This window comes from Calliopsis andreniformis, chromosome 3 (assembly GCF_051401765.1).
Source record: "Calliopsis andreniformis isolate RMS-2024a chromosome 3, iyCalAndr_principal, whole genome shotgun sequence".
NCBI classification, from domain to species: Eukaryota; Metazoa; Arthropoda; class Insecta; order Hymenoptera; family Andrenidae; genus Calliopsis; species Calliopsis andreniformis.
Window position 1 is genome coordinate 16,066,256 of NC_135064.1, and position 23,207 is coordinate 16,089,462.

The 23,207-nt window shown below is 34.4% G+C and overlaps 2 protein-coding genes across 3 annotated transcripts; one reads left to right on the top strand and one right to left on the bottom strand.

Moving 5' to 3' along the window:
• The first annotated feature begins 352 nt into the window (after positions 1 to 352).
• Atp8b (ATPase phospholipid transporting 8B) lies at positions 353 to 19,528 on the top strand. 2 transcript variants are annotated; one of them, XM_076393075.1, is made up of 15 exons: positions 353 to 483; positions 5,440 to 5,938; positions 8,021 to 8,079; positions 8,184 to 8,396; positions 8,590 to 8,795; positions 8,874 to 9,029; positions 9,125 to 9,767; positions 11,088 to 11,829; positions 11,941 to 12,133; positions 13,255 to 13,406; positions 13,501 to 13,853; positions 14,082 to 14,307; positions 14,415 to 14,650; positions 14,721 to 15,154; positions 17,545 to 19,528. In XM_076393075.1, exons 1-14 carry the CDS (start codon positions 442 to 444, stop codon positions 15,135 to 15,137), a joined length of 4,137 nt encoding a protein of 1,378 aa, XP_076249190.1. In that variant the 5' UTR covers positions 353 to 441; the 3' UTR covers positions 15,138 to 15,154; positions 17,545 to 19,528. The 2 variants fall into 2 exon arrangements, with proteins under 2 accessions (XP_076249190.1, XP_076249191.1); XM_076393076.1 differs by lacking the exon at positions 17,545 to 19,528 and having other exon boundaries at positions 11,941 to 12,118; positions 14,721 to 16,268.
• Positions 19,529 to 21,212: 1,684 nt separating this feature from the next.
• On the bottom strand, positions 21,213 to 22,961 carry Cdk7 (Cyclin-dependent kinase 7). Its single transcript, XM_076393077.1, has 5 exons — positions 22,774 to 22,961; positions 22,654 to 22,713; positions 22,454 to 22,562; positions 21,944 to 22,389; positions 21,213 to 21,857 (listed from the first exon to the last, which is right to left on the bottom strand). The coding sequence occupies exons 1-5, from the start codon at positions 22,825 to 22,827 to the stop codon at positions 21,510 to 21,512; spliced, it is 1,017 nt and encodes a 338-aa protein (XP_076249192.1). The 5' UTR covers positions 22,828 to 22,961; the 3' UTR covers positions 21,213 to 21,509.
• Between the last annotated feature and the right edge of the window lie 246 nt (positions 22,962 to 23,207).

Here is a 23,207-nt window from a genome sequence, read left to right on the forward strand (position 1 = left end):
CCACGCTGTGACCCCATAAGCAGCAACTTCAAACAACTCGGGCGAGGTCTGGCCGATTCGTCGATACTTGAATGAAAACCTTGAAAGACGCGCTAGAGTAGGACGATCGAATTGTCGACGTTAGTCAACGGACTGTGGATTAACGCGAGCAGTAATAGGATAGGTAGATGGTATCGAAAGAAAAATGCCGATCGAAGAGAGCAGCCTGTCGAGGATCAGTGGAAACACGGCAGTAAAAAGGCATCGTCGTCCAACGAAGGTAGAGATAACGGGCTAATGCCGTCCTGCACCTGCAATGATTCGCGAGGACGAAGAAGAGGAGGGATCCAGGTGGAAATATGTAAGAGGCGAGGCAGAGATCGTCTCGTCGGCACGGGCAAAGTGCCACGAGGAAGAAGAGGTTGGCCTTATAGAAGGTTTATAGTTTGCGTAGGATAGACGATGAGCGTCGAGGTTGACACGCTGGAACTCGAGGTTTTCGAGGTGAGTCCTCCAATACTCTCGAGGACACGAACGGAAGTCGAAGTACACGGGGAAATATGCTGGACGTCCGAGCCTGTTTAGTATGATGGCGAGAGTGTATAATAGTCTTTGGCACTATGAGATTACGGTTGCTCTTAGGAGCTATCAAAGTATATGACATTCTCGCGTGAACATGTTTTTTCAGTAATGTACCTTCGAGTTTTACGATTAAGACCTCGATAAATAAATTTTATGAGTCTATTTTGCTTTTGAAAATTGCTAGGAAAATAACTTTCGTATTAAACACAGAATGGTACGATTAATGAAGCGAGTGATTCCTTGGATGAAAATAAGTTTAGAATATGAAATGAAATTTTTTTAACGAAATTGGATTGTATTTGGTATTCCCGCTACTTTGGCCAAATCCACGAACGCGTGGCGTTCAGGTAGGCTAATTAGTTTGATGTTATCTGTACTCCAAAATGTGGAATCTACAAATTGTACAAATTTTTAGACGAAGTCTATATGAAATATTTCTGATTTGAATTTTCAACTTATTCTTGAATAAGGAATCTTCTTAGCCACGTCACGAGGTCAGACTCCGTACGTATAACTGGAGAATTCCTGAAAGCCAAGTACATTCGCAGTAATCGATGAACGAATTTAATATTACTTTCGAGGGTAGTTGGAACGCATTCTTCTGTACGGTAAAGGCTTACACGTTTTTCAATATCTCCACTGGATTTCCGTTCGCTGGCTCTCATGTGCCGTTTGACGATCAATGCGCCTTTCACGTGGTTCCCTGTGCACGCCAATTTATTAAATAAAATTAAAATTACGAATGATTTACTCTTCAGATACGCGACCCATTAATACCACGCTTAACTTTTACGCGATATAAAGGGACTTTTGAACGTCGAGGTATAGGGTTCGCTACCAGATTCGTTTCATCGAAGTTAAATGAGTTTCATCGTGCACGAGCGAATACTGATAGGAGTATCTGGCATGTAAACATTACTTCTATCTCTTCGTTGTTTTCTATACGAAGCTAGGTGTTCACGTGCTTTGCCACCAAAGTCCCATAAATTTCCGTCGTATTACTTGTATTTACGTACGTACTTACACGAGGTACGAGGACACGGTTGCCTCGGGTCTCCTGTTCAGATGAGAAATATCGAAAGTAACGTCACAAGGATAAGTGAACAGGAAGATACATCAGAGCTGCCTCAGAATCTGTTAATCGTGGCTTGCAATTTTCTCGACGCGGACGAAACTCTTATTTGTAGTACGGCTGAACGAAGTACATATATGTATATGTACATATATGTATATGTATATATATGTATATGTACTTCGGTTTGCGACGGGAAAATGGAAAATACAATAAAAATTATTGAGGATGAATCTGACATTCACCAGCTACGTATTTCTAAATTATTGAAAGATATTTATTTCTTGTAAGAAAATAGAAAGGAGAAAATTCTATATCTCTTTTGTATTAGAAGCTTACAACTTCAGAGGCTTAAAAAATTGTCTGAACCTCAATTCGTATTTAGATTATACTCATTTTCTACTGATTCACTTTCCTGCAGACTTCCACATTCAAAGAATTATAAATAGTATGTATGTAAATATTATATAATTAATTCCTCGTAAGCTATTTGAAGTCCCTGTATACTGAGAAATGAAAGTTCACCTTGACCTGTTAACCGGGAAATATTTCGTTTTTAAAAGTAACAAGTGCAAAGCGATTTTCGTTTATTACTTTAGGCGTGGTAATATAACTTCTCACTGTGAAGGAAAGAAGTCCATCCCCATCGTGAAACGAGTTGAACAAAAATTAATTCCTCGGTTAACAAGTTAATGATTCATGGCATGAATCTGTAATTAGCGGTTCGTTGAAATTTCGTATATTTATGTGCACTCATTTCCACGACATGTCAGTCTTAATATCCCTCTAAAAATTTCTCAATCGAGAATATGTACATACACCACTAATGATCATCATGGAAACTTTTAAATATCATTTAAAAAAGTTGAAATAATTATAGAAACGATGATCAAGTTCATCTGATGTGGTTTTTGTAAACGAACTAACAAATATGTGCCAGCGTGACCATGTGCACTAACCGTATATAGAGCAATGTTCAAGGTAATCGTTGGAATCCGATTAATGAAGATACAAATTGCTGCGCTGGTGGAATCCTTATGTGCCATTAGATAATTTTCGGACTTATTTTCTGATGCAACGTTAATTTGCATACGATCAGAGAGATATTGGAAAACGAAGAATGACGACGTAACGATGAATAGTGATTTTATACACCATAAAGGAATGAAAACAAAATAGCTCAGGTGGTAGGGTGTTTGGTGTAGTAAAGTAAAGATCCTCGGTTCGATTCCCTCGTGGGAATGTGCAAGGAGAAAATTCGTTTCTCGCCACTTTTCACGCAAGTTCAATCTGGTGCACGTGCATAATACGTGTATCATGGAACCAACTTGCAAGAATAAAAAATAATTAAGGAGAAAAAACGAGGGTAATGAGCCATTCTTGATGAATTGTACGAGAATGGTCAAGCATAACCTCAAACAAAAATATTTTTAATGCATAATGATGTTTCTACTAATGATTGAGCAATTATGTTCACAATATTTATTTCAATTTTGTATTTTAAAATAATTTAAAGGTTATAACCAGACAAATAATTTATTAACTTATTGAGACTGGAGTGCTTTCAAATCTCCAACGCCTGGGTTCAATATTCAGTAAATATGTTGCTGCATTCAATGTATTAATTCATTGGCTTTCAAATTTAAAACAAGAGTTGTATGAAAATGGTCCAACTTTAACAGACATATCAAGATATTCAAGTTATTAGAAAGTTCATTATTATATTAAATCCTTTTATCATTCAAATTACGTCTATTCTTATTACTTGTATAGTCAAGCACAGCTTTCGCATACTTCAATACTTTTCAAGTTTTAATTTTATTTTACTTTTCAACTTTCCCAACGAATTTAAATTTCCTTGATATCACCGAAAAATTCACGCTGATCGGTAATCTCTGAAATTCAGTCTAATGGTAGTCTCTTAGTTATGTATAATTACCGTAAAATCTATGTACATAAATATAATAAATTAAGGAGGAACCGTTGCTCAGTTAATTACAGATACTACAGAGGTTCCGTCTAATTTCATTTATGATCGATGGGTACCGGAATATTCGATTATTCCTCTAATTTTCCAGAAGCCCGAGTCCCCTGACAGTGTCGAGCATTGCAAACTGTCGATGGTCGACGACGTACTGTGTACTATTCTCGATAAACGTCGTTAAACGTGTCCACGCGAACGGAGCCGTATAATACAATGAAGATCCATTATAGGCACTCGACTTTACGGTCATCTGCGTATCGCAGCTTTATTGCAGACGCCGGAAAAGTCTGTCGCGTCGTGTCCGTGACACATTTTCGCGGCGCAAGCAACCATTCTACCCGTCCATACTTTTGCACCAGTTTTCCCGACGATTACAAACCATACGCATGCACACTTTCTGGAGCATCGATGGTATTTAATCATTTTTCTATACCCGTCGCATAAGCGCGAAGTATAACGCGCCATCGCTAGAATATACAGAAGGTAGAAGCCAATCAATAGTTTCATGCACATAGAACGGACGTATGTATACGGTACGTTGCTGCTGACTTGTTCAATTGAAATCCGATGCACATGTTTCTCTTGGGTCGTTTTACGAATAGAAACGATTCTGTCCCTTCAATGGACCAGGTGGTTATTGGATTGCCTTAACTGAGGGTCAGTTCGTTTTTCATTGCAGTTCGGTCAAGTAAATTCTGCGTATTCTACGAGATGAGTGAGTTTGATTGGTTTCTTTAATATTTATGACTGTCAAATTTGTTAGAGTGGAAATTTGTCGAACTTTTAAGTATTATTGTACTCAGCAGAAGTAAATAAGATGTAGGTAATTAGCATGTAGGCTATCGTGTCCCCAAGTAAATCTAATCAATATATGCATACGTAAATCTATGTTTTTCAATGTTTATTCCTTTATTTTGTCGTGGAAATGAGGAAAAAACGAAAACTTAAAAATAGTTGGTATTATTATTAATCGTACTGTCTCTGATTTCCAGTAATCTGTAGAGAATAATATGCAATTGGACCTCGATTAATTGCCTCAACGCAAGTGTCAAACTTAAAATACCCTGTTGATGAACTCTTATTGTTATTACGCTGCATAGTATTAATCCCTAATAACGAAAACTGTGGATAATAGAATCGGTGGGTTAAAAGAGAGTACAACACCAAAATTAATTATTTTCAAATAATCTGAAGACTATATCTGGAGCCCAGAGTTGAACTGTATTAAATCACACAGAAAATAAGGGGATTTAATACACTGGCTGTGAGCTCTAGATACGCAAAATACACAGAGCCACGCGTTGAAATCAAATATCTCAAACTGTATTTTTTGGACCTGCACCTACTGTTCTTCAACTCACCGATTCAGTTGAGACCTGATTAAGGGGTTCTACTGCATAACTTTACTGTCACTGGTATGCCTGAAAACGATTCCATATCCAAGGATTCATTCCTCATCTGTCTTCGTAGAAACCATTCTCTATTCAAATTCTAAATTCCCCTTACAACCACAATATTAAAATCAACATCAAAACCATTCTACTCTAATCACAATCATCCCTCGACACCCCACGACCCAGATACTACAAGAAACAACCTCCACAAATAAACGAGACTGACATAAAACAGCAAACGACCAGTACCGTCAGGTCTCTAAAGACTTGCAATTAGTATTTAAAAAAAGAAAAAGAAAGAAAGGTGCACAGGGAGTAACAAAAAAAAAGGCGCGTTCCTCGTGCCAAACGGCGTGTCCTCGACCAATCGTTAACACCGTTCCACCGCGACGTCTCTAACGCATTGCTGTCGTGTGATCGACCAAAAGGCGAAGGACTGCGACGAGGCCGACAAAGTCTCATCGGCGGCGTGCACCGCGGCGAAATCGGACGCGGAGGACAGCCGGAAGGGATCGACGACCGCGACGTCCGTCTGCAACGACGAGGAGAACGCGGGCACGCGGAAGAAGAAGAAGAAACGGCGGAAAACGAGGAACAAGCAGCAGCTGCAGCTGCAGCAACTGCCTCTCGACCCGCCGCCGGGGGGCTACAGCCAGCAGGCGCACACGGTGGTGAACCTGCCCTCGTCGTCGGACGAGGTCGAGGCGGTCGGCGAATGCTCGAAGAGGGACTCGTCCAGCAGCCTGGGCGGCGCCAGCAGGCACAACACCCTCCGAGAGTCGTTGCTCACGGTGCTTGGGAAGTTGGTGATTTGGAAAGGCACCAGGTACCGCTCGGCCACCGCCGCGTCCTCTTCGTCCTCGGCGCCGCCGAATTCACCCCCCGCCACCGAGTGCATCGGCCGTAGCACGTCCTTTTTTTCCAGCGGTGAGTCCCGTCGCGATCCCATCACGCTCCGGCAGCTATCGATCTAGGGGATGGCTTTCAATTAAGGGAGACGTCTATCCTACGCTCGATGAAAGAATCGAGCTTCCATCAGCGGAAGCTGCCGCCTTCGTCGGCTCCTTCGATGCTCTCTTCGGGGGAGCTGTCGAAGGATAGCTCTCGGATTTAGTGGGCTCTTCGAATGTGATGGAAGTTGGATTGCTAGAATTCATTTGGGGGAGAGCTTTTTTGCTGCGGAAGTAGGAATTTATTTCGTAGTCGAAGAATATGTAACTCTGAGTATTTGGAGTAGTGTTTTTTAATTCTTACTTTTTACTGTGAAATAAACCGCTCTGAACTGATTCACTCAATTGATGAAAAAGTATTGAAACTAGTGGTGCAATAAATTGTGTATTTTAAAATTTATTCATTCTTGGCTAAAAATTTTAAATTCGTCACGTAGAATTTTATTACTTTATAATACTGCAAGGTAATCAGTTTACCTGGAAACCATCTAATGAGTGTTGGCACTTACAATGCTAATAGCAGTTACAATAAGTGCTGCCAACACTCAGAGGGTTTCCAGATAAACTAATCACCCTGTACATGTATCATAAAGTAGGATGAGTTGGGTAAATAGTATTTATTGTCACCTAGAGTTATGTTTCTATTTGCTCCACTTTACGGTAATTCTGCAAGTAAATTTTTTAGAATTTTTTTAAAGTTAGCCATTAATTCGAACGATGGAATTGAAAATTTGATAAAAACTAGAATTGGCCAATTTGACTTTTAAAAGCCTCAAATATGTATCTCTTTAGATACCTACAGTCAACTTAACCATATGTACTATCAGCTTTGGTATCGAAATACATATTTTAAAAATACTTTCTAATCAGTAATTGCTCAGACCTCTAATGAGGCTAATTACAATGCTAGAAACCAATATTACGTGTCCGTGACTTTTGAATTTCTCACGACACGTCAGTGTCATGTATACTTGACATACATAATTTTACACTTCACGCCACAAGACAAGCGAGGTTCACTCTTCCTGAAGTATTGAAGTCAGATAACTTAGGATCCTCCGCTGACATTGAGCACCCCAACTTGACCCCTTTGCTACATTGTTTATTTACCTAAAGAGAGGCGGTATATTGACCAAGGGTAGCTAAAATGCAACTTCATCTGTGAAAGTTTCCAGAACGCACTAAGGCAGAGAACACATTAATAACTCTCGTTGCAAAAGTCTGAGCAATGTCTCAAAGACATTATTTACGGAGAACGACTTGTCGCTTACGTAATAGTCGATTGCATAGGAAAATTTGTCGTCATTGTTGCAGATTGTATCATTTGTAAACGTAGAATTGCGCGACTGTATTTCAGCGTCCATTTAGGCAACACGTTTACGATAATACAAGAGGCGTTGGGCAAAAATTACAGCGCATTAAATAGTTGTCATCCCAGAGTATTCCTGTATAATCTTGTAATCTATTTTGTGTGTAAAATGCGAGCCTCGTTACATAACTCAACTGACCATATTGGTACGTGTACTCGCGAACGAGTTTGTTTTACCATTTTTTAGGACTGAGGCTTTTGTTTACCTAATTTTAATTGTTCGAATACACGTGATGTCGAAGCATTGTAATATTTCTTGGTGATACTTAAAATGAAAAAAATCAAGAGAGTGGCATTATTCAATCACTAATAGGACAATGTACACTCCTATTTAATTTGCAGGGACACTGCATAACTATTTCCTTTATACGTAATACTTAATTAATACTTCCCGTATTTTTCGTAGCTAGGTATATCCTGTCATATCCTAACAGCAAAGTGCTCAATAGTAATTGCTCCAACGCGTTGTCCACATAATATGAAGTATTAATACTTTATCAGGGAAAAGGGAAATTGAAAAATACGAAGAAGTAAATAAGCGTGAAAATACGAAAAACTTCATTAGAATTAAGAATACTCTGTAATGAGAATCATTGATTGCGTTTTATTTTAATGCATGAACGTGTGCGTAACAATTAAATCTCATTATTATTACAGTATAATACTTTTTACTGTTTTTCTCTTTTTCAGAAACGGAGAGGAGAATTCGCGCGAATAATCGCGAGTTCAACTCACAGTTTAATTACGCGGTAAGATTAAAATGCATTTCCATGATTTCTATTCGACACGTTAATTAAAATGTAACGAAATATCCTTCGATAATGACAATCTTATTTTTCTCTCTTCTTTCCAGAACAACTACATCAAAACGTCCAAGTATACAGTTTTGACGTTCCTACCGTTAAATTTATTCGAGCAATTTCAGCGGCTCGCTAACTTTTACTTCCTATGCCTGCTGGTGCTTCAGATAATCCCCGCTATCTCTTCCTTGACCCCCATCACTACAGCCATACCCCTTATAGGGGTGCTCATGCTCACTGCCATCAAAGATGCTTACGACGATTTTGTAAGTTCATAAAAAAAAAATTATGCAACACTTTTAAGAAACGAGGTGTTCTGTAATTTCTACGTATCATTTACCTTTTTAATGAGACCACGAATTACAGAACCCTTTGTGCTAAATATGTCTATATCTATTTTTTATATCGACACAATTCTGCATTGTAATTTAACTCACGAACACATTCGACGACTTCCAGCAACGGCACAGCAGCGACTCACAGGTGAACAATCGAAAATCTCAAACCCTGCGAGGCACTAGTCTTCGTGAAGAGAAATGGTCGCAAGTCCAAGTAGGGGATGTAATCAGAATGGAAAATGATCAATTCGTTGCAGCCGACGTCCTCCTTTTATCAACTAGTGAGCCAAATGGTCTTTGTTACATTGAAACCGCGGAATTGGATGGGTTAGTACTTCTTCAAGTTTTATTCCTCGAGTATCCTTGGAAAATGAAAACGTTTACCATGGCGATTGATTATTCCAGGGAGACGAATTTGAAGTGTCGGCAATGTCTAGCCGAAACTGCCGAAATGATGGACAACCACGAATTGATCGGTCAGTTTGATGGGGAAATTGTTTGCGAAACTCCTAATAATTTGCTAAATAAATTTGATGGTACACTTACGTGGAAGGGACGGAAGTAAGTGCATGTCTCCCTTAGCTTCGCTCATTTTTCACCACTTCGATCACAGTAGCACACATGTGTTGCAACGGACTATTTTTTGTGTATTACAGATACGCATTGGACAACGACAAAATAATATTACGTGGCTGTGTGCTAAGGAACACGCAGTGGTGCTACGGTGTGGTCATCTTTGCAGGCAAGGATACCAAATTGATGCAAAACTCAGGGAAGACCAAATTTAAGAGGACCTCTATAGATAGGCTGCTGAATCTTCTCATAATTGGAATAGTGTTCTTTTTACTTTCCATGTGTTTGTTCTGTATGATTGGCTGTGGTATTTGGGAAAGTCTAGTGGGCCGTTATTTCCAAGTGTATTTACCATGGGACTCGTTGGTACCTAGCGAGCCTATGGGTGGTGCCACAGTGATCGCTCTGCTTGTGTTCTTTTCCTATGCGATCGTGTTGAACACGGTGGTGCCAATCAGTTTGTATGTGAGTGTCGAAGTTATCAGATTCGTTCAGTCGTTCTTAATTAATTGGGACGAAGAGATGTACTATGCACCTACGAATACACACGCTAAGGCAAGGACTACTACGTTAAACGAGGAGTTGGGACAGATAGAATATATATTTTCCGATAAAACCGGAACACTCACGCAGAATATTATGACTTTTAACAAGTGTTCTGTGGCGGGGAAATGTTACGGGGACGTTATTGACGAAGTTACTGGGGAAGTCATCGATTTGAGCGAGGTGAGTCTGTTTATCCCTCTGTTTCTAACCAGACTCTCGATGCTGAATGTTGGGGTACGTTATCACTAGACCGTTTGCTGTACGATAAAGTTCATCGTATATTTTTCTATAGCTTTTAATATTTTGTAAATGTACCATTTCATTTTGGAGTTCAGTTCTGTGTTATTATTGCAACGAAAATTGATTGCGATTACAATGTTCATTTGCATCTATACGATTTGATTTTCTCTATCATGTACATATTTTACATCAAGAAATACAGATAATTTATTGATTTAGAAAACCAAGTTTATCCTTTAAAGAAATTTTTTACTTAAGTACATTTATTTTGTTTCATCTTTAAGTTACAAACATTTATATTGAATAGGTTTACACCATTAGCATTCAATACCATCAATTTCATTCATTTCACTTTTGTTATCAAGAAAGTGTATATTAATAGTATGTATATTTCACTCATCATGTGTGTGTAGTCAGATCGTTGTAGCGAAGAAGAAATATTGACGATTTAATAATTATTTCTTGATAACAAAATCAAAACTACAGAATCATTTCACAGTTTGGCCATATTTTGCATAAGTTTTCATGTACATCACTTAGCATGTGTGTGCTGCATGTAGACGGACAAAGCTGCCCGAACACCTACGATGCGATGGAAAAATGGACAAGAATTTGTTCAAGTTTATACACCATTAAGTGGTCCGAACGTACGTCTACTGGAACACGTGGACAGGATATCCAATATAATTCCAGAACGAGGCATCAATGGGAGTCCAATAATTCCACACAGATTTTCAGTACGCATGTTAATAATTAACGTACATACTTCTTCAAAAAACGAAGACCATCCTGTACAATCTGCTCCTGTCTACATTATCTGTTATTTCCTATGCTTTGCTATTATAATTAGTTACATATCTCACTCTGTTGGGGCAGTACTAATTCCACTATGTCCACTTAATGTTTTCTAAACATACTTGCATGCTTCTGCTTTAGAACTTCCCTTACACTCTCCACTATGCTACACATATGTTACATAGTTTTCTTCTTACTTGTCTGTAAGTAGACTGAATTATTTCCAAGCTTCTTAGATTGACAAACTTAATTTTTTCAATGCTTTTTGGAAGGAATTTTTTAATTATAATGTGTCATGTGCCCGCTGACTTACAATAAATCTATTTATATGGAAGCAAAGGTATTTACTCTAACTTCTTTACTAGTGATTTCATTTCTGTATGTCTTCTCTTGTTTACCATTAACATTATTACAGTATTCAATAATAGATTGACTTTTAAATTAACATTCGATGTATGTTTACAGACAATGCCTCCATTGGATTTCTCGTTTAACAAGGATTACGAACCAGATTTCAAGTTCTATGATTCTGCGTTACTAGAAGCTGTAAAGCGAGACAATGAAGACGTTCATAGTTTCTTTCGATTGTTAGCACTTTGTCATACTGTTATGCCAGAGGAGAAGAATGGAAAGCTAGAATATCAAGCACAGTCGCCAGACGAGGCTGCCCTCGTATCCGCCGCTAGAAACTTTGGTTTCGTATTCAAAGAAAGATCTCCGAATAGTATAACGATCGAAGTAATGGGGAAACGCGAAATATACGAATTGCTTTGCATCCTAGATTTCAATAACGTTAGAAAACGAATGTCTGTGATTTTGAGGAGAGACGGGCACCTCAGGCTTTACTGCAAAGGGGCAGACAATGTTATATATGAACGATTGAAAAACGGTAGCGAAGAAATCATGGCAAAAACATTGGAGCACCTGAATAAATTCGCGGGCGAAGGATTGAGGACACTGTGCCTTTCGGTCAGAGATTTGGATGAACAATTTTTCAATGATTGGAAACAACGTCACCAAGAAGCTGCATTGAGTCAGGAAAATAGGGACGACAAATTAGACGCGATCTACGAAGAAATAGAGAAAGATATGACTTTATTGGGAGCAACCGCTATCGAAGATAAATTACAGGACGGTGTACCTCAAACTATCGCTAATTTAGGTCTTGCTGGCATCAAGATCTGGGTATTAACTGGCGACAAACAAGGTAAAAATGCATGAAAATGTTTTGAAGTTATAGAGAGTTAACATCAATGTACTTATCATACAAATGTCATTGAATCTAAGAGATTTTTATATTATTTATTTCTGCACACAGAAACGGCTATTAATATCGGCTACTCCTGCCAGTTGCTAACAGACGACCTTACAGATGTTTTTATAGTGGACGCTACTACTTACGATGGCGTTGAAAATCAACTATCGCGGTATTTGGAAACTATCAAAACGACCTCCAGCCATCAAAATCGACCGACACTCTCCGTTGTCACATTCAGGTGGGACAAGGAAAGGTCAGGCACATGAAAGAGACGGAGTACAACCATTAACCTTTTCCATACTTATTTCTGACTAATTAACGCATTCATTTTAAAAATTTCTCTTTCATATTGAATGTGGCATCATGTTCTGTGTAACGCTTTCTTTGTCTCTGGCCATGCCTAAGAATTTATGAATACTTTGGATTTAGTTCCATGTCTTTGACGTCACATCAAAATATTGAAATTTAAAATTCAAGATATGGCAACGTTATTATCTTGTAAAAATTATATTCTCGATCACAGAGTATGCATTTTTGAAATATCGAATAATTTAAATACACTGTAGCATGCACTTCCATGAGATTGTAAAGATAGTAATAATTTTGTACATTATACTACTACCTCACTTTGCTTCAATATATTATGCATACAATGCAGATAATTCTTTTAGAATTTAAATCAGATAAAATTATCTGTTAAAATATTGAAATCAAATGTACATTTGCATGCAGATTTAAAAATGATTATACATATAGAATTGTTGAACTCTCCTCAAATATTCTCCATCTTTTTTCTATCATTTCTTTTGGTTTAAAAAATTGAGAAGATATTGAAACCGTTTATCTCATGCTTGTTGACCATTCTATTTATAAAGTAGACGTTTAAGTAGTTTACGTAATAGTCTTTTCTTGAATATTACATTTTTATTTTGTACTTTTTCAATATCCTATGATTTTGTTTTAACATTAATTAGTCCAAATGGATAATGATATTACCATGTGCTTGATACTCACTCCTTCTCTTTCTGTATGCTTAAAATTAATCTTAGAGATAATAATAACAACACAACGAGTATGGTGCTTATGTCACGTTATTATACCAGTAGCCTACGATATACGAAGCACTGTTTGTATTGTTTACGATTAATGCGCATCATTTTTGTATTCGAAGAAACGAAACAAATTTCCCTTGTTACAATGCAAGTAATTCAATATTATGTTTTATTACGTATTATACACAATAAGAACCTTGAGTATTCGATTTATTTTGTAAATTGGAAAGAAACGAAATTTAATTTACAAGATTGAAGAGTCCACTAGTGTAATTCTTATACTTCATATAAATCATCTAAATTTTGTATTTTCTATATGTAGCAGCGACACAGAATACAATCCCAGCAGAGATGAACAAGATGAACATGAAATGGAACAAGCAACAGGATTCGCTGTAGTTATTAACGGGCATTCTTTAGTTCATGCACTGCATCCACAGCTTGAGCAACTCTTTCTCGAGGTATCAAGCCAATGTAAGTTACCTTGTCAAATATTTGTCTCTTCTCTTATGAATTATTATGCAATATAACGTACGATAATTTTTATATATGATACGATAATTCTCAGGTAAAGCTGTGATATGTTGTCGAGTGACACCCTTACAGAAAGCAATGGTTGTCGAATTAATAAAGAAAAATAAAAATGCAGTGACTTTAGCAATCGGTGATGGAGCCAATGATGTTTCAATGATAAAGACTGCTCACATCGGTGTTGGCATCAGTGGCCAAGAAGGATTACAAGCTGTGTTAGCATCGGATTATTCTATAGGACAGTTTAGGTTTTTGGAAAGACTGCTTCTTGTTCATGGTAGATGGTCATATTACAGAATGAGTAAATTTCTTAGGTATTTTTTTTACAAGAACTTCGCGTTTACACTATGCCATATCTGGTTTGCCTTTTTCTGTGGATTCAGCGCACAGGTACGCTTTTTATCATTATTATCGTTTAACATCTCTATACCTTAATAATGACATAAAATGATGAGTTTAAGGCGAATGTGATTTACAAAATTCCTTTGTAGAGCAACTAGTTCCGAAGTCGAGTATTGAAATATGAACTTGTTTATAATTCTGATTTCTCACCATCTAAATAAGCTACTCGTTGAGAAATGTTTTTTAATCATTTTAATATGTTCCTTCTTTTTACAGACTGTATTCGATCCTATGTACATTTCTGTCTACAATCTGTTTTATACGTCATTACCTGTAATGGCAGTTGGTATATTCGATCAAGATGTTAACGATAAGAATAGTTTATTGTATCCAAAACTTTACGCGCCAGGATTGCAAAATTTACTGTTCAACAAAAAAGAATTCTGTTGGAGTGCCATACACGGTTTTTTTGCTAGCTGCGTATTATTTTTAGTTCCGTACGGTAAGCAACACCTATTAATTAATCTCACTTTATTGAATTTACTTTTATTGCTTTTATCAAAATTGATATTGAAATATCCTGAAATATCCTGAAATTTATAATTACAGGAACATACAAGGATGGTGTGTCGCCAAAAGGTTACGTACTTTCTGATCACATGTTGCTAGGAAGTGTTGTGGCTACAATATTAGTTATAGTGGTCACTGTCCAAATAGCCCTTGACACGTCGTATTGGACGATCGTTAATCATATTATGGTTTGGGGCTCACTCATCTGGTATTTTATTTTAGATTATTTCTATAATTTCGTCATAGGCGGTAGCTACGTTGGTAGTCTTACCATGGTACGTAACTATATTACAGAATTTTTATTTTAAGTAAATATAATATTAATACTGTCGCATAAAATTTTAGGCAATGTCCGAAGCAACATTTTGGTTCACTGCAGTCATCTCGTGTATAATATTGGTAATACCCGTACTGTCATGGAGATTCTTCTTCATAGATGTTAGGCCAACTTTGTCTGACAGAGTTAGACTTAAGCAAAGGTTGGCACAGCTGCGTTCACGCCAAAGTCAAGACATACTTCGTACACCTTCTACAAGACGAACTCGACGATCTATTCGCTCTGGTTATGCTTTCGCCCACCAAGAAGGTTTCGGCAGGCTCATCACTTCCGGAAAGATTATGCGGAAGCTGCCAAATGGTGCAGATTTTAAGTTTTCAATGCCATTCACGAACAATACTAGCAAACAAGTTAGTGTTGCTACCACGTCACCAAAGGACAATGCATCTAAAAATTCGCACACACTGGATACCATCAATTTATAATTTGGATATTTGTTATTGTAAGTCTTTCCGCCATCTATCATACTTTGAATGTGTGATCTGTTAAACTATAATAGCAGCATTATGTAAAATAGTTCTAAATCTGTCATAAAATTTTTTCTAAACATCAAATCGGTTTCTTAAATATGATAAAACATCAAGGTCTATTCCGTTTGCAATTTGTTCTCATTCTTCACAATATGAAAAAATTATCGGTGTCTACGATACCGCAGTAGATAAAGATGTTTGCCAACTTGTTTTGTATTTTTCAAATACAAAGTTTTGTATTTGATGCTTATAAAAATTTTATGTAATCGAATTTCATGAGACAATAAGGTATCGATGGTTTGCGTGAGAAATTCTACACGTTCGTAATTACTGAAGTACACTATTTCATTTTTCAGCAAAAATAATTGCTAGCTAAAAATCATTCTAATAAGATGCATTTTTTATATCAATTGTTGTTCTAGACTCTTACACAGATTTCCATGCAATGATGATCATTGCATGTCTAATTCAGTAATATATTTATATTTTTAAACTTATCATTCAATATCTAAGTTTTATCAGATTTGCTCAATAGCAGACTAAAATTGATCCTTTTTAAGGATCTGCTTAATTGATGAAAACTTAATTTGGTTTTTTATTACATAACAAGAGTCTAGAACGAAAAAGACCTCAAATTTAAAAAACTAATTGGGCTATAAAAAAACCTCTGACAGACTTTCAAGTAGTGCACACGAAATAAAAATGCACAGGTTGATTTATGATTATACATTTTTGCTTCATAAACGGAAAGGAAGATTAATGGAGAAATTTAAAAATCTTGAAAACTATTGAAAAATAAAATTATTACTATTACTACTTTCTATATACAAGCAATCTCTTGGCTATTGGTTCAAATTAATCTATTACCATTACTAATCTATCACTATGAACAAAGTAATCAGATCTATAATAATGACCAATGTTGACTTCAACATTGTACATGAAATATTTAAAACATATTTCTGTATTTGTATCGATCTAAAACAAAAATCAAAGAAATACTATGTTTAGTAATACTATAAATTTCTCTATATTTTCTTAGTATTAGTTTTGTAATATGTTCATTGAATTCATTGGGTTGATAAAACTAGCTTTATTTAATACTTGCAATTCTACTTCGTATAATTTTTATTAGGTAACATTATAAGGGCCTCATTTTATCAGTATTATTCTTGTTACTCTAAAGCTATCAGAGTTTCATTTACATATTTCAGAATTAAGATTTCAAATTTAGATTTTCCATAGTATAAATAAGTACATGGTATTAATCTTTAGAATCTCTGCAAGTAATTTTGTGAATAAACTTCGGAATGTTTCGTCACAATGGAACTGTTCAAGAATAAAAAATATCTATAATTGCCAGTTCAACAAAATTATAGGTAATCAGTCATATACTACAATAACTTAATTGGTAACAATAATTACAGAAAAGAATTCACATTTTCATGTATCAATTTCTGGTTACATAAATTGATAATTGTTTACTTAAAAAAAAAAAAACAGAATTGGCATCAAACTATAACACAATACGAGACATAATGTAATTTGTATGATCATGACACTCCCTGTGTACATATATATAGAGAGAGAGAGAGAGAGAGGTGTCAAAATCGTGTAATATCCCTACTTGTAATATATATTGTCCTAATATGAACATGGTTGCTGTAAAAACATGTTTACATGATATACTATATATATATATAAATAAGATTTATATAGTTATGATAATAATTGCCTTTATAAAATATGAATATAAGAAACAATTATAATTACTGTATCATAGCATTGACTGTACATATTTTAAAGAGATATATATATATATATTATATTAAATGTTAAGTATACATTTTTTAAAAGAAAGTAATATATAGGTAGAACAATTTAAGAAGATACGAAAATGGTAGTTATATTATATATTATACTACTGCGGATAATGTTTGCCTTGGACTGACTACTGAATATATACATATATATATATTATTATATATCTATATATGTATATTTATATGTACATAATAATATATATATAAAATATAATAAAGTAAAGAACAGTAGTAACGATGAAATATGTATTTCTACTTTTAATATTACAATGAATTTTAGGGAGATATAGTCTGTATTGGGAAAGTGTGTTCCACAAAGAACTTTTTTTATTTAAACAGAACATAGGAATTTATTGCTTTCGAACATTGTGCCTAATCAAGAAGCTACACAGAGTGTTTCACATTGCGATGATGTTTCGTTCATTTATGTTTGCGCAGAACCGCGTATATTATGTAGTTGCATTCTCTTCTTTATCAGTTGTACGTTAATTAACTGGAATTATTTAAGTACTATAAATTTTCTTGTTCATTTCTTTCAGAAAAAATACCATTTATGTATAAACTCCGTTTATGTAATAATATGTGTACCGATCCAAAGTCGTTGATGCAGAGACAAAATTCGAATGATGACACTGCTGCATTTTTAACTTCTCCTTTTTGAAATGTATATATATCTAAACCAGGAATGTCCAAAAAGAGAAAGGTAAAGAATTTTATCGTTTCAATGAATTCTTTGTAATAGTATTTGGGTTTATTTTGGAACAAAACTTGTACGTTTCGAAAGTGAAACTTACTAATCAAGAATTGAGATATTAATTGAATTTTGTATGATAAAGTTGAACTTTAAATAGCGATACGAACGGACTGAAGAATAATTTTACAAATATTTACAAAATGAAACTGTGGAATCATCTTAAACATTGGAAACAAAATGTATCATATTAAGCTGTTCATATTTAAGAAGCTATAGACATATTCTTCTTTACACTCGAGGAAAGATCATAGTTACCTAGAAAATGCACCGCCTATATTTTTCGTCTAAACTTGTTTATATATATACATTTATTTTGTAACACTTCTTGCTAAGTAGTATTCAGAGATGTGATATTATTATTACGGACAGCTATATCATAATGTATGTATTACTTATTTTTAAATCCCTGAATGGGTATAGTTTCATTTTCATTTGCAAATATTGTCTTTGTCCTAGAATCGAAGTACCATGATTTTTAAATAATATGAAGTGGCATTATCTGTACAGTTAAACTTTTACTTTACAAAAATATTTGTACATCACATACTGAAACACAGCTTTTAGAATATTTATAACTTACCATACATTACTTTAAACTTTTCAATTGAAAGCATTCGAAAATCTGTCTGTCTCCTAAAGAATGTACTGATATTGTTTAAAGATCTTGGTAAATATTGACTTAATGTAAAGAAAAGTAAGAAATTAAGGAGGATAAACATTATAAGGTAGTCATAACATGTTGTTGGTTGCATAAGTTGTTACATATGTTACTTTAAATACTGAATCAAATGTCTAGAAACAATGTGCGAGAGCAAATTGTCTGCTGCATGTGCTCTATAGACTGCGCATCAATTACTGCTTTAAAAAAAGCATTTGCTTAGGACATAGTATAATTTAAAAAAAAAAAAAGAACAAAGAAATTGTACTGTACAAATACGTGCAATTGTCAAAATCTTCATAGCATTTCATGTCCAGTAAATAATCTTCTAAAGCAGTTTCAAGTACGTGTTCTTCATGGGATGCTAATATAAGACAATAATATCTCAACAATTAAAGAAGTATAAAAATATTATATGTGATTGATAACGAATTGTCTTACTTTGATATCTCTCGTTTTAAATAGATTATGATAATTGATTAAATTTGATTTCTTTAATATTTATATGAATATTTAAAACACTCGTTTCATTTATATGCATACTATGTCCTATGTACTGTTTGTAAAGTATCCTACTTTTGTGTATTGATCGATAATGCATCCTACTTAAGATTTGAGCCCTACTGGATTGAAGAAAGTTTTACGAGCATGTTACATGTGTAGGGCCATGCAGAAGGGCATAATAAAAATGCAAATGTTATCGAATACAATGTTCCTTACGATGTGCGCGCAATTAAGAAGGATGGTGTGTACAAACGCAAAAAACGATTACGTCTATCGCATTACTGTATTACATTTAAAGCGGTGGTGACTTTAAATGGATTATATTGTTGAGCAACGTATTAATTAATCGATTGAAAATCAGTTGTTTCTGCAATATCTACTATTTTTACGCTCAAACATATTCAGTTACGTATTGACACACTGTCACAAACGATAGAGGTTCTCATTTGTATGTTCAATGAACACGTCGATACAAAGGCAACGATTTACTTTTTGTAAATCGTTCTAGATAATGTTTTCTGGTTTTATACTACACTCTGTGTAATATCAATTTTGTAAATCTAAACATTGCTTTAAGTATATTACATCGTGTACAGTAAAATCTCTACTTCTTAAGTGTATTATTTTCTATATGTAAATAACTTGCACGAAAGGAAGGATTTATGTTGTAAAAAAGAAAGAACATAGTAAAGTATTAGTATTATAGAAACAGTCCAAAATCAAATTCTGTAAAATCTGTTACTCATCTTTCTTTTCTTTTGTAGAATTTTCTTTCAATAGGATTATAATTATAGGACACTATACTTCTTTTTATTTGCTCCTAAAATTTTATTTACATTTATGCATTATCATTTCAATTGATAATGATAATGGTAACAATTATTGTGTTTTCTCATTGAATTAAGCCTGGCAAACATTGGTCATACAGTCTTAGAAGAGATTATCGTTGATTACGTATTAAAAAAGATGTATAGTTATTACTTACAGTTCAGTCTGAATATGAGGGACCACAGTACAATATGTTAAAATGAACTTATCATTTATACATTTTAAAATGTTTTAGAAGACTATTTACGTTTGAAGATAAAAATGATTTAATTGTAAGTATTTACATGATCATTCCAATTTTTTAAAATTGCAAAAGTGAAAGAGGAGACTAATGCATTGGTATTCTAATCACTAATAGTATCAAGATTTAATTTTATCTTTCAGCATATCGTATGAAACGAATGTAAGTCGTATATCCACTACAATAATCTTCTAATACATCTTAAAATTATCATGTTTTATTTATAGAGCCCCAGCTTCGCACCTCTGTGTCAGGATTAAACAAAATTATATGAAAAAAATATTAAATGTTGCTTCAGTATTTAAAATGCACATGTCGCCTTAAGTTGTGCTTTTAATGTAACTACATATACAATGTAACAAATTTTGTTACAGCTTTATGTAATATATATGAAATACGAGATATATTCACTCTATTCTTATAACTTATTCTAAAGTGAAACACATGTTCATCAAGTTCAGAGGTAGTAGGCCAACTCATGTTGATATGTGCATTAATATAAAGATTTATATAATTTGTATCTTTATTAAATTGTATTTACGTTTTTGTTACCTATCAGTATTGATTAGTTTTATGTATATGTGTAATAGAATACATGTATATTGAAGTCATGCACGAATATTAGATAGAAACTGATTGAAAAGGTACAATCAGTCGTGAGCAGTACCCGTAAAATAACATTTGTTAGCCCATTACAGAGATGAGCGATAAAAAATTATCATCAAAATGAGACATCGGGAGGAAATATATTCTTTTTATGTAGGAGGGGAATGTACTGAGAACAAGACCGTTTATAATCTATAGTTTTGCCAAAACAAAGGAAAGTATCGACGGAAATCGTCGAATAGAATCAAGAAAAATTTGGTAATGTTTGTACTTATTATGAAATGAAATGAAATCGAACGATTAACTTTGCTGCAAAAGGAAAGAAACGCTGCGAAATGCGATTACAGTTTTAATAATTATGTTATCAGCGAGTCACTTCTCTTATGCTACTGGAATTTAATATTTCACAAGTTACGAAATTGTTCACGTATCAAACGTTTCTTACTAGTTTTTAAGTTAATAAAAGTAATGCAGCATAATGTTGTATTTTTTAAAAATGTATTATTATTATTTCAACCTGTAATATTCCTATCCTATCTCTATTTCCTAGATTTATTATAAAGTGAAAGAATACATTTTGAGGATATGTAATTCGCGTAATATACAAAACCACTATAGGATTGTATATCCACTACATTATTCATATTTAATATTGAACATTTATATAAAAGTCATGTAATAAAAATACCTTATAAATTTGTACAACAATCGTATTATTTTACTGTAAATATTCAGACTGAGATATTCCATGCTCTCAAATCATGTACACATCAAGCATTCACATAAATTAAATAGCATGTTCCTCTGTAGGCTCTGTACCCTTTTCAATTTGATATCATATCAATAATCTATTGTAGAAATAATAACAAAAACAGCAATAATTGCTTTTTGCAACAACTAATTACAATTATCGTTAAAACTGTAATCTTTTCGCAAGCGAAGCACCATCTATTGATTCTAATAATTTCCTCTTTAGATTAGGTTTTTCCTCTGGTTGACGTTTCACTGATGTAGGAAGTGGTAATCTAGGCCCTGGCGTTGGTGCTGGCTTGTTACTAAAATATGGCATCTGAAGGGCTTGGTCACATGTACACCTTTCCAAAGGATTTACATTCAAAAGACTAGCAATTAAGTCTAAGAGATCATCACCAGCAGCAGTGAATATATGTTTTAAGGGTGTCCCAGGAAATGGTTTAAATTGAATAAAATCTGGTAGTTCAGTCATTCCTGGCCATGTCTCTTCTGTGGGTGTACCTAATGTCTGTAAATTTCATGTAGAAATAAAGTGAAAAAAGAAACCATAAAAAGCAGCATACATTTTTAACTTTAATTGATAAAACATAGTACCTGAAATATTCTAGTGAGCTGATCCAAATCAGATTCACCAGGTAAAAATGGAACTCGTAACAAAAGTTCTGCTAATATACAACCAACTGCCCACATGTCTATTCCAGTGCCATAGAGCCTTGCCCCATATAATAATTCAGGTGACCTATACCATCTTGTTACCACTTGATGCGTATTTATTCTATTCGGTGAACCAAAGAATTTAGCTAAACCAAAATCACCGATCTTCAAAACTCCTTCAGAATTGACTAATAAATTATTTGGTTTCAAATCTCTATGGAGTATCCAATTATAGTGGAGGTAATCTAAACCTTGCAAAGTTTGAATCATGTATGCTTTAATATTTGCAGCTGTTAAAACTATGTTGCTATCCTTTATAATCACTTCTAAATCAGTATCCATAAAATCAAATACCAAAGACACATTTGACTTGTGACCAAAAACATCTAAAACATAATTATTATAAGATAAACAATTTCATCTCATTGAAATAGATATAGAATTACGTACCTAATAAACCAATCACATTATCGTGCTTCACTTCTTGTAACAATTTTATTTCTCTCAATGCTGTTCTGTTTATCCCATCTCTAGCTTCTGCACGACTTCCAACTTTAATCTAAGAATCATTGCAAATTGACTGATGCATCATTCCAATTATTTTTAATCATTCCTATTTTATCTTTAACGTGAAAAATACCCGAACAAACCTTTTTCACAGCAACAATTTTCGACGTTTCGATATCTTTAGCTTTATAAACGGTGGCAAACTAAAATAAAATAATATATTAACATATAAATAACATTAAAAGGGATGCTGATTAACTAACCTGTCCTTCTCCCAAGAAATCAATTTTCTCGTATCTTCGTAATTTTTCTGTCATCTTTTTTCAGTATAGGATATTACCTCCTCTCAAAACTAATTATTTATTTAATAGAATATTATGTATAATTTTATAACTACTTTTCGCGCAAAACATGGGACGCGCTTGTTTCAGGACATTCAAAACGAAGCGCAATCTCCAAATTACTGTCGCTCATTTCTGCTCATTCCACGGTCGCACGTGCTTTGACATGCGTAACGAACGCGACCTATAAGTACTACTTATGTGAAGAAATAATGAGCATAAGAAATTAATGAATTATAAATAAATATTCTATTAAAAAAGCGTATCTTTCCTGTTATTTCTCTATCATTTATTAATAGTCAATTTTATTTTCAAGCAAAATATTGATTAAACATTGATTTGTTGAGATTTTTCAC

What these genes read in the sequence shown, in the direction of transcription:
- Atp8b (XM_076393075.1), top strand. Translation starts at nt 442, where the DNA reads ATGAGCGTCGAGGTTGACACGCTGGAACTCGAGGTTTTCGAG. An exon ending in CACGTCCTTTTTTTCCAGCG is followed by an intron (nt 5,939 to 8,020) that starts GTGAGTCCCGTC and finishes TCTCTTTTTCAG; the next exon opens with AAACGGAGAGGAGAATTCGC. An exon ending in ATTAACTGGCGACAAACAAG is followed by an intron (nt 11,830 to 11,940) that starts GTAAAAATGCAT and finishes TTCTGCACACAG; the next exon opens with AAACGGCTATTAATATCGGC.
- Cdk7 (XM_076393077.1), bottom strand. Translation starts at nt 22,827, where the DNA reads ATGACAGAAAAATTACGAAGATACGAGAAAATTGATTTCTTGGGAGAA. An exon ending in ATTTCTTGGGAGAAGGACAG is followed by an intron (nt 22,714 to 22,773) that starts GTTAGTTAATCA and finishes ATTTTATTTTAG; the next exon opens with TTTGCCACCGTTTATAAAGC. An exon ending in TAATGTGATTGGTTTATTAG is followed by an intron (nt 22,390 to 22,453) that starts GTACGTAATTCT and finishes ATTATGTTTTAG; the next exon opens with ATGTTTTTGGTCACAAGTCA.